Source organism: Leguminivora glycinivorella, chromosome 7 (assembly GCF_023078275.1).
Source record: "Leguminivora glycinivorella isolate SPB_JAAS2020 chromosome 7, LegGlyc_1.1, whole genome shotgun sequence".
Taxonomy (NCBI): domain Eukaryota; kingdom Metazoa; phylum Arthropoda; class Insecta; order Lepidoptera; family Tortricidae; genus Leguminivora; species Leguminivora glycinivorella.
Window position 1 is genome coordinate 21,784,608 of NC_062977.1, and position 12,419 is coordinate 21,797,026.

The window sequence follows — 12,419 nt, forward strand, 5'->3', positions numbered from 1 at the left end:
GTGGAATAATTAATACCTACTTGATACGTGAAACGAAAAGGAAACAATTTATTTTGTGTTAATAATTTATTGAAATATGGTAACAAACATATTTAATAAAATGAATTTAAAAAAAATAAACAAATAATTTAATTTACTTTTCACGTATCAAGTAAGTATTAATTATTTCACGTATGAAAAGATTAGTTTTAATTTAAATAATTGATGAATAATGATTAATTATTAAATAAAACTCTTGAATTATTCTTTATGCAGCGTGACGTCAAAATGTCATGGGCATGCATGTTACGGGCCCTGGTCATGAAATTTGAAATTTTGTTGCGTGAGTAGATAAATTTCTGGACACTTTTCCCTTTCGGTAGGTTATGGAATTACTATGAAATACTGAGGAGTGACGTCACAGTCAATTCATTAACTTTATATCTTTCCCTTTGACTTATTAAATAGAAATTATGTTTAAACATAACTTCTGTCCATATTTTTCTTCTAATTATGCGGTGCTTTATTTCATGCACTGCATAGAATATTTTATTTTAAGTGTAGGAAACTAGCCTATCTATCCTATTCTACCTAAGGGCCAGCACATACGGATTTCAATCCAACTGCGACTTGTATGAGAACAATACGCCAACTGTTGCTGCACGCAGTTTCCATACAAGTTGCAGTATATTTATATGGGCCCAATTGTAAATATACTTGTTGGGTTAATCATCCTCCTTGTGTTTTCCCGGCATTTGGAACTGCTCATGGGAGCCTGGGGTCCGCTTTGACAACCAATCCCAAGATTTGGCGTAGGCACTAGTTTTACGAAAGCGACTGCCATCTGACCTTCCAACCCGAAGGGTAACTAGGCCTTATTGGAATTAGTCCGGTTTCGTCACGATGTTTTCCGTCACAGAAAAGCGACTGGCAAATATCAAATGACATTTCGCTGCCTGTGTGGTGACGGGTTAAGAATTTCACCATCCCCTTTCTTCCCGTGGGTGTTAGAAGGCGACTATGAGATATGGGTTAAATTGTGTTCGAGGCTGGCAACCTCACTGCGATTCGAGCTTTAAATCTGCCTACCCCTTTATGGGATACAGGCTGCATGTATGTAATTTCCCATAAGTTAGACGATTCGAAACCAGCACCCCTAGACCACCAGCGCTTTTTAATCTCTGCGCTTCTTATTGGGTTAATTTGACTACCGATCAAAAATTAGACGGGAACTTTTTGATTTGCCGCCGACATATTATACTCGTTGACAGGTAAGTTTTAGCAGTTACAATTTTATTTAAAGTGTAGAATTAACTAATTCATTATTCAATCCGTTTAACATCTTACCAGAATCTCCTTCAGCCTTGCCGTTAAGCTTGGCGTATTGAGGCTCGAAATGCTCGCTGTCCACAGAACTAGCAAGGAATGATGAGGCAGGGAGTGGCTCGTCCCCTTGCCACAGTAGATTCTTGTATCTGATTAACAAAAACACATAATTTATGTGGCGAAACGGTTTTCGTCATAAATTCATAATCAAAGGCACTATCGTGGTAATGAGGAGGCACACTGAGATTTTATCCCGCTAGGCGGCGCCTGTGCAAGTGTCTAGGCATGTCACTGTCATTCACATGTGAGAGAGAAAAAACATATCATCTTCTCGCTTTCACGTATGAAATGTGCAAGGGTGGTGCCATCTGTCATAACCTTTGAGTGTGCCTCCTCATTGCAGTATAGGTCGAGTCGAGGGGGCGTTGGAAATATCAGGCAATAATCAGTAGAAAATTAGATTAGCCTGATCTTTCTGGGATACATTCCGGCAGTAGCCGTCTTCACAATTAAAGCACCTTCGTCGTTCTTTTAGTAGGTCGGTTAAATGGCGTCGAGAATATCATAGACAGATGCGAGAGTCCTGGCTCCCTTAGTAAATTCTGTATAAAATTATGCTTACTAGTCTAATTCCAACCTTTCTAGGCTACATTCCGGTGGCGGTGACAAAGTCGTCTTCACAATGAAAAGCACCATAGTCTTAATTGTAGTAGGTCGAATATGGGAGCGACGGGAATACTCGTATCATAGGCAGATGCGACGGTCCTGGCTACAGTAGCTACCCTTGTAAAGTCTGTACCAAAATTATACTAACTCTTACCTTTCTGGGCTACATTCCGGCGGCGGTGACACCGTAGTTTTCACAATCAAAGGCACCATAGTGGTAGTTGTGGTAGGTCGAGTGGCAGGAGTAGGGAATATCATGGGGAGATGTGACGGCCCTGGAGGTACGCTTACGGAGACGCATTCGCTGGTATCGCAGTGGAGAGCGTTGTCGAGGCATTGGCATTTCTTGCATTGCTCGTTGACTACACCACCAGGCTGTAAAGACAAAACAGTTTATTATTTAAGAAAAAGTAAGAAAGTATTAGCAATAAAAAAAACAATTTAAATTTATTTGAATATTTTGAAATAGTAATGTTAGAGTGTAGTTACAATTGGTGCCGTGACCAGGATCATTAAATTGACTGTGTATTTTAATTCCTTGATTATATAAGCTTGTAAATTTAGTCCTTAGAACTTTTTATCACTCAATATCTCATGTTTCTTGATGGACTAATGGTGAGAAGAACAAAAATACAGACGTACCTTGATAATTTTTCCTTCATAATCGCAGGTGCAGTCTTTTAGCGGCACACACGTCTTCTCGTCGCGCCAGCGCGATGAAAACTCGCATTTTATATTAGCTACCGACTTGTCCACACATCCTTCAATGCATTTCTGTAAAAATTTAAAAATATTAGTCTACGATGCATTTGAATTGCCGAAGGAGTTCAACGAAAAAATCCAAAGAAGTTTTTGGACATTGGGCAGTACTTAAGGAAGTATGGAAGCTTTAGATGGATTTGTTTAATTTATTTACTTCTAGCAACATGATGTTTGAGATTAGTGTGTTTTCTTCGCACTGATATCGATAGCAAGCTCACCAGTGTTGTCATTGATGGTGTGGTAGGTGTAGGAACATAAAAGGCGCATTTTTTGTACACCAGTCCGGGGGGACATATGCTCGTCGTTGTCATGGCAACATGTGTATGAATAAGAAGATAGTTACCTCTCCAAACTTGCACTGTCCTTTCTTCACGACGGCCATCTTGAAGTGGTCGCACAGGCTATCGCAAGGGTACGCGCACTTCTTGAACACTTGTCCGGGAGGGCATCCGCTCGGCGTTGTAGCGGTGATCGGTGTAGGCGTTGTGGCTGTAATAAATTCCATTTTTCATCATATCTTTCGTGGATAACGTTGTTGACTGTGCATAAAACAATACTTATTATGTACGTACATACATACATACAATCACGCCTGATTCCCAGAGGGGTAGGCAGAGATCACGGATTTCCATTTAATACGATTCTGACAAACCACTTTCGCTTCACACACTTTCATAACGTTTCTCATACACGCTCGTCGGTTTCGAGTACGTCTGACCTGGCCTTTTTGCATGGCCTCATATACTTTCTTCGTTACTCTCCTCTCATCCATCCTCTCTACATGCCCGAACAACATACCCATCTCAATCTTTGTCACCACATCTACATCCACTCCACACTTGTATGTATGTGGTCTTACTTATTGTTATTACTTATTATGTAATTCCATTTATAAAATGTATTTGTATAGTTGTTTGTTATCCCTTGAAAATAATAAAATAAATGAATAAATAAATCTGTCTTGCCTTCATCCCAGTCACTTAGGGTCGGCGCAACATGTCTTCCACTGTCAAACATCTCTATCACCCGTCATCTCATATTATGTCTCACACAATCCATTCACCCTTTCCTCTTCCTCTTAAACATCTATAAATTGCATTTGTAATAAACACATATTAACCGAACCTCGAATGTTTATATGAGGACAGTAAAGTTGAACTTAAATAGTAGGTATTTGTAGTAGTCCTCGATGAAAATCTTGCATACGGCCCGTCGCATAGGCGTCGTGGTAGGTTATCACAGAAGTTTCTAGACACCTGGACCTCCGGATGACGTTTTCTAATATTATTCAAGTTTATTTTTGCAACACTCACCTGCACCACATTCGGGCCTATCCGCAAAAACGCTGGCGGGCCAGTCGCAAATCATCAGCTTCTTACTATACATAAGCCCTGGAGGACACGATTTCAGGACCGCATGGAGTTCCGAAGGGTTCGAAACGTCTGAGGTGCACTTGTAGATTTCACTGTAGTCACTTTGGCGAGGGGATTTTATTTTGTTTCGTCTATATTTCTAATTTTATGTTGTAAAACTTACCTGCACCACATTCAGGCCTGTCCGCAATAACGCTGGCGGGCCAGTCGCAAATCATCAGCTTCTTACTATACATAAGCCCTGGAGGACACGACTTGAGAACCGCATGGGGTTTCGAAGGGTTCAGTACTTCGGGGGTACATTCGTAGAATTTGCTGCAGTCGCTGGGGTGAGGGTAGTTCGGATGGTTGGAGTTGAGGCATTGGAACACTTCGCCACCTTCTTCTTCGTTTTGAGGTTTTGTTGGCTCGGGGAGATGGCGACCTGGTGGAATGAAATTATGCATTTAATGAAATGAAATGAAATGAAATGAAATATTTATTTGTCAATAAAAATGGGTGTACATAAAAGATGAAAAGTATCTCCACTTTCAGGCGACCTTAACAACTATATTTACAAAACTTATAACTATATTTACATTGGGATTTGGAAATGAAATTAGTTGCCATAATACATTTTTTCCAAACATAATGTCAAATAGATCATTATGGATCGAAGCAAAAGGTCTATTTGGGATTCAGATCAATCAAAAAAGTTTAAGCATTGCGCTAGCTGTAGCTATTATCTCTTTGGCTTAGCTAAGACTTCGTTTTTAACCTGTCAACACCCATTTTACTATAATAAATAGGTAATCAATGTTGATAATTCATTGAAGATTAAAGATGTTACTTTGCAGAAAAAAGGCGAATAAGATTTCGATCAAAATATTGATTTTGATAGACGGTTTTCTCCAACAAATTACCTCTTGTGTCTTGCGTATTACAAAGATGCTGATTAATGATTATAAAACACGCTCTACTTCGCCCGTAGCCTGTTTACATTAGCGATATGGCGCGATGATGCCTTTTAACGCTGCTTGCTCTGTTAATCCACCTATTGAATTTCATTCATGTTTTTGTATTATAGCGAGAACGATTTTATCTGTAGTCTACTTACATCACAACTACGTTTGATCCCAAGATTTTTTATTACTACATATTATTAGAGTGACCTTAACCTAAGATTAAAGTTGATTAAAGCAAATTAAAGTAAGTATAGTAACCAATACCTTTCTCGTCGTCTTCCTCTTCGCACTGGCACCACACTTGTATCTCAAAGTCGGGACAAGTGTTTCCAACCTCGTTGCACACGAGACCCTTCTCCAAACTGCACTCCACGTTCAGACCGGTGTCTTTGGGAGCCTGGTGGTTCACTGTGGTGCGGCATTTGATGCGAGTCATGTTCGCCTTCCGCACATTGGCTGGCCGATTTGCTGGAAAGAGGAGGGCAAAATATGTAAGAAAGTTGTTATTAATCAATCAATCAAAATATTTATTCGTAATAAACTTAAAAACTACACATTATGCATAAAGTATAACTAAAAACTACAAATGTACAAGGAATTGGTAAGTTTATCACGAAATGGTCCCGTCTCAGCATAATGCCGACCCGAAGGTCAGCGCTGATCTTCCGACGAGACCATTTGCGAGACAGGAACGCAGCCGCGCGGTACGGCCCTACTGTAAGTTGAAATTATTAAATAGGTTGCATACAACGTACCTATCCATCAGTTACATACTGCAGTCGCTTCACGAAAGAAGCATTTTCTATCACTTGTAACTAAATTATTATCAACTGAGGTGATCTTTAACGGCTTCAGACATATCCCAAGTCCTCGATGTGAGAATAGGCATTTTAGCTACCTAACACTCTATCTTTTTACATTTCTTAGAAACTTGTCAGAGGATGTTTACATATGTTGAACATGGATAAAGCTTTTTGACTCGACAGCATTTTCTTGATCCAAGGCGTCTAGCCCATGATGCACTTGGTTCCTTCATCGTGAAGAGCTATCACTATTGTCAGAAGAGTGGGCTCCTGATATAAATTAGCCAAATCTTACCATTTCATTGAACTTTGGTAGAGGTTCCTTATCTACTGAATGTCCATCGGAGGTCGTCTCTGGTGGGCCTCGGTTGATCCAGGGCGTCCAGCCTGTGACACACTTCAGGCCTTCGTCATGGGGAGTTGTTATCACTATTGGCGGGGGTGTTGGTGCCTGTAAATGTGTCAAAATAATAAAGAATTTATAAAGGACAAAATTTAAGTAGGTAACTCTAACTTTACTAAAATTCCAACAATCAGAATTCTTCATTGAATTCTGCGGCTAAGAGATTGACAAAAGGAACCTTGACACGAAAATAAGGAAACTAAGATTTGTGTGCACATGTATGCAACGGCCGCCGTTGATACTAAGAAAAAAAACCTGTTTTGATCATGTTAGTTTGTTTGGGCTTGTTTTATCCGAACTTACCTCAGTAGAACAAGGCAGCCCAGTACAGATCCTCTCTTTCTTAGAACACCGACAAGTGTGGCAAGTGTCCTGTTCGATCATCTATTCCTCCAAAATTTGAGTTCTGTCAGGCAAAAAACGGGCTGTACACACATAAAAAGGACTTTGAGGGTCATTGATTTTAGAACTTATCTTTGTTTGGGCTGTGCAAGCGTCCTGCTCTATCACCTCTTCCTTTTGAGTTCCATCGAACTTACCTTCAGCCGAAGAACAAGGCTAAGAGGAACTTACCCAGTACAAAGCCCATACAGATTCTCTCTTTCTTAGAACACCGACAAGTGTGGCAAGCGTCCTGTTCTATCACCTCTCCCTCCAATATTTGTGTACCGTCAGGCAACGTCATGCAGACGGGTTTACAACGGCCGCGAGACACGCATTCATTTGAAGTGAGGTTGAAGGAAATTTGGCCTTCTGGACACTGCTTCTTTTCCTCAGGCTTTGGTTTGCAACCTGTTGAAATATTTGAAATTATTACTGAAAATCATAATAGAGAACTGAGGTTTTGAATAGCAAATTAAGACTTTATTGCACTTCTCTTCATCGATAAACTAGAGTTCAATATTCCGGACTTAAAATTTTTAAACGGGTTACTTGGGTGGGTAAATATTTGAATTGAACGATTAAGCGATAATCAGAAACAAGGGGCTATAAATACTCCAAAACATCCTAACTGGGATAGAGGGACCAATTTGCTACTGAGAAGGTTTCGTACGATTGCTATCTAGGCAAAGATATGGATCCGATTAAATATGTCCAATTGTTTAAACAATTGTTCTACTCGAGAAACACAAGAGAGTCATATCGTCACTACTTTAAAAAAAAACTTGTGTCTTCATCTGTCAATGAAAAGAAAATTGTAGTAAGTATGTATGGAATGCATATAGACTTACTGCGTTTTAACTTTGAGGAGCAGCGTGAGATACGAGATTTTTTCAAAGTAGTGACGATATGCTTAACAGAATTAAGCAGGCTAAACTCTAACAAATACTAAATTATATCATCTTAATCCTTTGAACGCCACACCTGTCATCCGCGACTTATCATTGTGAATATTGTCAGAACGGCCGCCCGTACCAGTTGAAGTCTGACATCTGTGACAGTCAAAGCGCAAACGGCTCCAGGCTGTTGTGTTGTATTCTTACCTTCAACGCAAGTGTCTCGCTGGCAAATGGGCAGTATTTCCTTGTAGTAGTAGGTGTTCTCGCAGGTTTCCTCCGGACACGGCGATATGCACGGGTCGTAGGTGGCGCAAGTCTCGTCGCATTGGATTGCTGTGAATAGAAATATTATTACATACATACATATAATCACGCCTGTATCCCATAAAGGGAAAGGCAGAGCACATGAACTACTAAGTTTCAGTGCCACTCTTGGCAAAAAGGGCTAAATATTATTACAATCCTGTAATAACAATAACAGTTCATGTCATAATAAATAAAATGTAGGTAGGTAATTCGAAATCTTTTCAGTCACTTATAACGAGTAATAACTTCTCAATTCTTACAACTTTGCGTGTATGTTGTAATCATAATACATTAGAGTACACACGCATAGCGCACAATCTTCCAGTGCTGCAGAATATTATACCAAGTTTAGTTCAAAATGATCCTATGGCACCATGTTATGGGTCACCCACAACATCTATCTTTCGCCCTTTAAACACTACCCCCCTTATTCATAAACGCACTCTAAAGTTATCAGGCCGATACAGTTCGTTGGTCCTTTTCTATCACACCAATACGTCGGAAAGGGACAAATGAACTTTATCGGCTTGATAACTTTAAAGTACGTTTATGAATAAGGGGGTACACCTTTAGTTGTACATATATGAGCATGCGTTTCAAGAGCAGTAACACGAACAATAGGTTTATCTCATGCAAAATACTTTGCTTATTTCAGCTAAACGTTATATTAAGGCACTATAACTTGGGGTAATATACTCACGGCATCTATCCTTAGTTCTCCACTTGAAAACAACCCCTCTAGTGGAACATCTATGTGCGTAGGCCGCAAGAGCAGTACACACTACCCCTCTAGTCGAACATCTATCGTAAGGGATGTACACACACAAGTGCAGTCATCCTCAGAGTCGCAAGCGCAGGCGTCTCGCTCGCACTGCTCTATGAAGGGGGAGACCTCAGTGTGGCAGAGTGTGAAGGGTGTCTTTAAGCGCCGAGTTTGTGGCTCAGACATTTTTTATAGACACTTTCGATTAGAAGAGTTTCATGCATACATACGTTTGATGCACCGAGTTAGAGGCTCAGATATTTCGATATCCTTTCAATTCGAGTTTTGAGCACACTTACGTGTGAAGCGGAATATTATGGATAGTTTAGCTCAAAATTCGCTTATGGCACTATATTATGGGTTACTCACGGCATCTGTCCTTCGTCCTCCACTTGAAAACAACGCCTCTAGTGGCACATCTATGAGCGTACGCTGCTAACGCTGTACACACACAAGTGCAGTCATCTCCCGAGTCGCACGCGCAGGCATCTCGCTCGCACTGTTCTATGAAGGGTGTGGGGGGGACCTCAGTGTGACAGAGTGTGAAGGGGTGCTGTTTGAGAGCACCGCAAGAGTTGGTGGCCCAGTCTTTGCGTTCGGGGCGTTGGCGGCAGTGGTCCTGGGGATGTTTGAAGACTGTTGTTATATTATGACATTAATACAAGTATCATAATGATAAGTGAGGTTAGTTTAGCGTCATACAATATTAATCCATCAGGCGGCTCGCTTGCTGCGTATCTCATAAAAACTGGACCTATATCCTTGTATTGCTGTAGTTTCAAAAATTAGTGATCGAGTCCGAGGCGTCATTCCACAACTTTTTCATATGGGTTATTTTAAACGCTGTCTTACAAACAAAAAAAATAATAAGTTGGGTATTAGATACTTATCAAAACTAGTCTTGAGGACAAAATTTTTATCCAAGATGTGATTAAGGGCCAGTTGCATCAACACATTTGACAGACATATCATCGTCACGCAGACGTCTATGGAACTTTCTATAAGATACAGCGGGAATGGACGAGTTACAATTGCCCCTCAGTCGAGATTTGCCCCACCTTACCCTTACCTTACAATAAAATTTAACGAACGCTTTAACGGTGACAGACGGTTTGATGCAACCGGCCCTTAATCAATCTGTCTTGTTTCTGAACTGTAGTCTATTTGAAACCATGTCAAAGATAGATAAAAGTGCAAAATATGATGAGAAATAGAATCCTTTATGTTAAAATTTCCATCTCATATCTGATAGACATACCTCAACAGCCACAGGTTTAGGGCAAGTTGGCTTCAGTTTCCAAGAGTCAGCGAAGATCAGGGCAGATGACTCGGCGATGCCACCCTCAGGTTTTTGGAAGTCGTCTCGTGAGTCTGAGTTGTAGTTGCCACACAAACCCTTCACCTGCGAAACAAGTGATCATTTCAAATACAAGGCGGAATAAAAAGGACCGTTCAAAGTTTGCATAGTGACTTTTGAAATCACAATGAACAACTTTTATTATCGAATCAATGCTGAAATCGCGAAAAAAATTTGGCGGCATTATGACAATCGAAACGTATGAAACAGCCAATTTTTTTTTGGGATTTCAGCATCGATCTCATAATAAAAGTTGTTCATTATGACCTCAAAAGTCACTATGCAAAGTTTGAATGGTCCTTTTTATTTCACCGTGTATATACGTCGTGTCTTACTTGAAGCTTGAAGAACTTATTTGTGAAATTCTAAAAAAATCATTCTACCGATCGTTCAATTGTATTAATCTTAATTTAACTGCTGTTAAATAATTTTATTGATGAACGTGTAATATTTATAATATTATTAATAAAATGTCTATGTCTATGTCAAAGAATCAACGGATATTGTAGTTTAAGCAATTTGGTTATAAGCCATACATAATCTTAGGATATTTTAGCTACACTTACTCTGTTACGCCACATTGAGTCCACTTTGACGTAGACACGCATGCCGCGGTCCCACTGTAGGCTCATGCCCAAACTCGGTACATCGAGGAACACGTAGATACCAGCGATGCGGAGCTTTATTCTAAATATTAAAAAAGAAATCGTATTCAAACATGGAAATCAAGTTCCTAGAGTCAAATGGAGTCATTCATGTTTGCTCATTTGGTAAAGTCCAAAAAGCAAAGGCCGACGACAAGCGAAGCGAGGATGAGTGTTTCAACAAATAGTGCGCGAAACCAAGTGAGCAAAGTAAGCTTTATTTTTTATGGATTTTATTTAATTCCATGAATATTTATTTTTATGAATTAAAAATATGGAAACGGATTAAATCGCGTATAATGAATTTACAATTCATCCCATAGTTCCATAGTTTTATTTCATGAGTAATTATCGCGGTAACCGAAGACATTACGTATTATTTCTTTTTATCTTAATCTTAATTATAATGACGAGGAACACTCAAAGGTTACAGATGACGCCACCTTATTAGTCTATTGCACAAATAAATAATTTCATACGTGAGAGCGAGAAGATGATTTTTTTTCCTTCTCTCACATATGAATGACAGTGACATGTCTAGCACTAATGCACTTGCACAGGCGCCGCCTGGCGAGATTAAATGTCATTATTAAACTTTTGCGACTTGTATTATGGTTAAGCCCTATTTAGTAAACAAAGTAGTACATAGTAGACTCTTTATTTCTGGTCAATGAACTAACTAAACTAACTATTTTGGCTCAGTGATCCAAAGTGAATCTTGGCCTCCGGAACGAGAGATCGCCACCTGTCCCGATCCTGCGCAGCCTCTCGCCAGTCACTGACTTGAAGCCAACGCAGATCCGCCACCACACTGTCCTTCCAGCGATACCTGGCGATACCTGGGTCGACCCGCCGGACGGCCAACAGCCCGTCGACCCAAGAACGCTCTGATCAATGAAAATAGCTAAATACATACATACATACATACAATCACGCCTGTGTCCCATGAAGGGGTAGGCAGAGCACATGAAACTACTCAGGTTTCGGTGCCACTCTTGGCAAATAAGGGATTGAAAGAAAACGAAACTGTGACATTGCAGTGACAGGTTGCCAGCCTCTCGCCTACGCCACAATTTAACCCATATCCCACAGTCACCTTCTACGACACCCACGAGAAGAAAGGGGGTGGTGAAATTCTTAACCCGTCACCACACGGGCTAAATACATATGAATAAGATCTTACCTCTCTGGTTTGGAAAAGTCCGGCAGAGGTGCGTCCTTGGTGAGCTCGACTATTTCCTCGTTCTTCCCGCTACCGACTTTTAGGGTCACCGTTTTAGAGCATGTCGCGCCGGTCGTGCCGCATGGGGCGTTCTAAATACGAGAAGGGAATGAAACATGTTAAAGAGGATCGAGTTACTGTCAAAGTAAAATGTGTAATCACAGTGCATAGACTGCCATCTCTCAACACAGGCTTAAAACTTTTGAACGTCAGATTTGATAATTTGGCCCATATTCTTAGCTTGATATGTGTTTAAATTGTCAAATATGAATATTAGCTCCATCCAGCCGAGCGTCCCCCAATGGTGTAACGCCATCTAGGCCACGGTAGCTTTTTCTCTATGGCTTTGAGGTACGTTTTTTTCTTAGACTTTATCCGTCTATGCGGAGTTACATATATCTTTGAACATGTTAAATAATTTTCTTAATAAGGCGAGAGGAATGAAAATCACTATGACATTTTCTACAAAAAAACTACAACTGCGTCAAAGAGAAAGTTAGTGAGTGGAGTAACTTTTGTGATCTTTTATTTAGTAGCTATATTAATTTTAAAAAACATGTCACTTTTTAGCTCTGAGACACATATCTTGTA

At 40.1% G+C, this 12,419-nt stretch overlaps 1 protein-coding gene across 1 annotated transcript in view; it reads right to left on the minus strand.

The window, feature by feature from the left end:
• The window catches only part of LOC125228079 (hemocytin-like), a 119,724-nt gene that overhangs the window by 65,814 nt on the left and 41,491 nt on the right, over positions 1–12,419 (minus strand). The window contains 15 exon segments of the mRNA XM_048132529.1: positions 1,327–1,454; positions 2,126–2,346; positions 2,614–2,745; positions 3,077–3,222; positions 4,270–4,530; positions 5,315–5,518; positions 6,000–6,057; positions 6,149–6,304; positions 6,560–6,640; positions 6,837–7,048; positions 7,741–7,869; positions 8,975–9,224; positions 9,864–10,007; positions 10,529–10,649; positions 11,790–11,920. Of these exon segments, the coding sequence (XP_047988486.1) occupies positions 1,327–1,454; positions 2,126–2,346; positions 2,614–2,745; positions 3,077–3,222; positions 4,270–4,530; positions 5,315–5,518; positions 6,000–6,057; positions 6,149–6,304; positions 6,560–6,640; positions 6,837–7,048; positions 7,741–7,869; positions 8,975–9,224; positions 9,864–10,007; positions 10,529–10,649; positions 11,790–11,920 (2,374 nt within the window).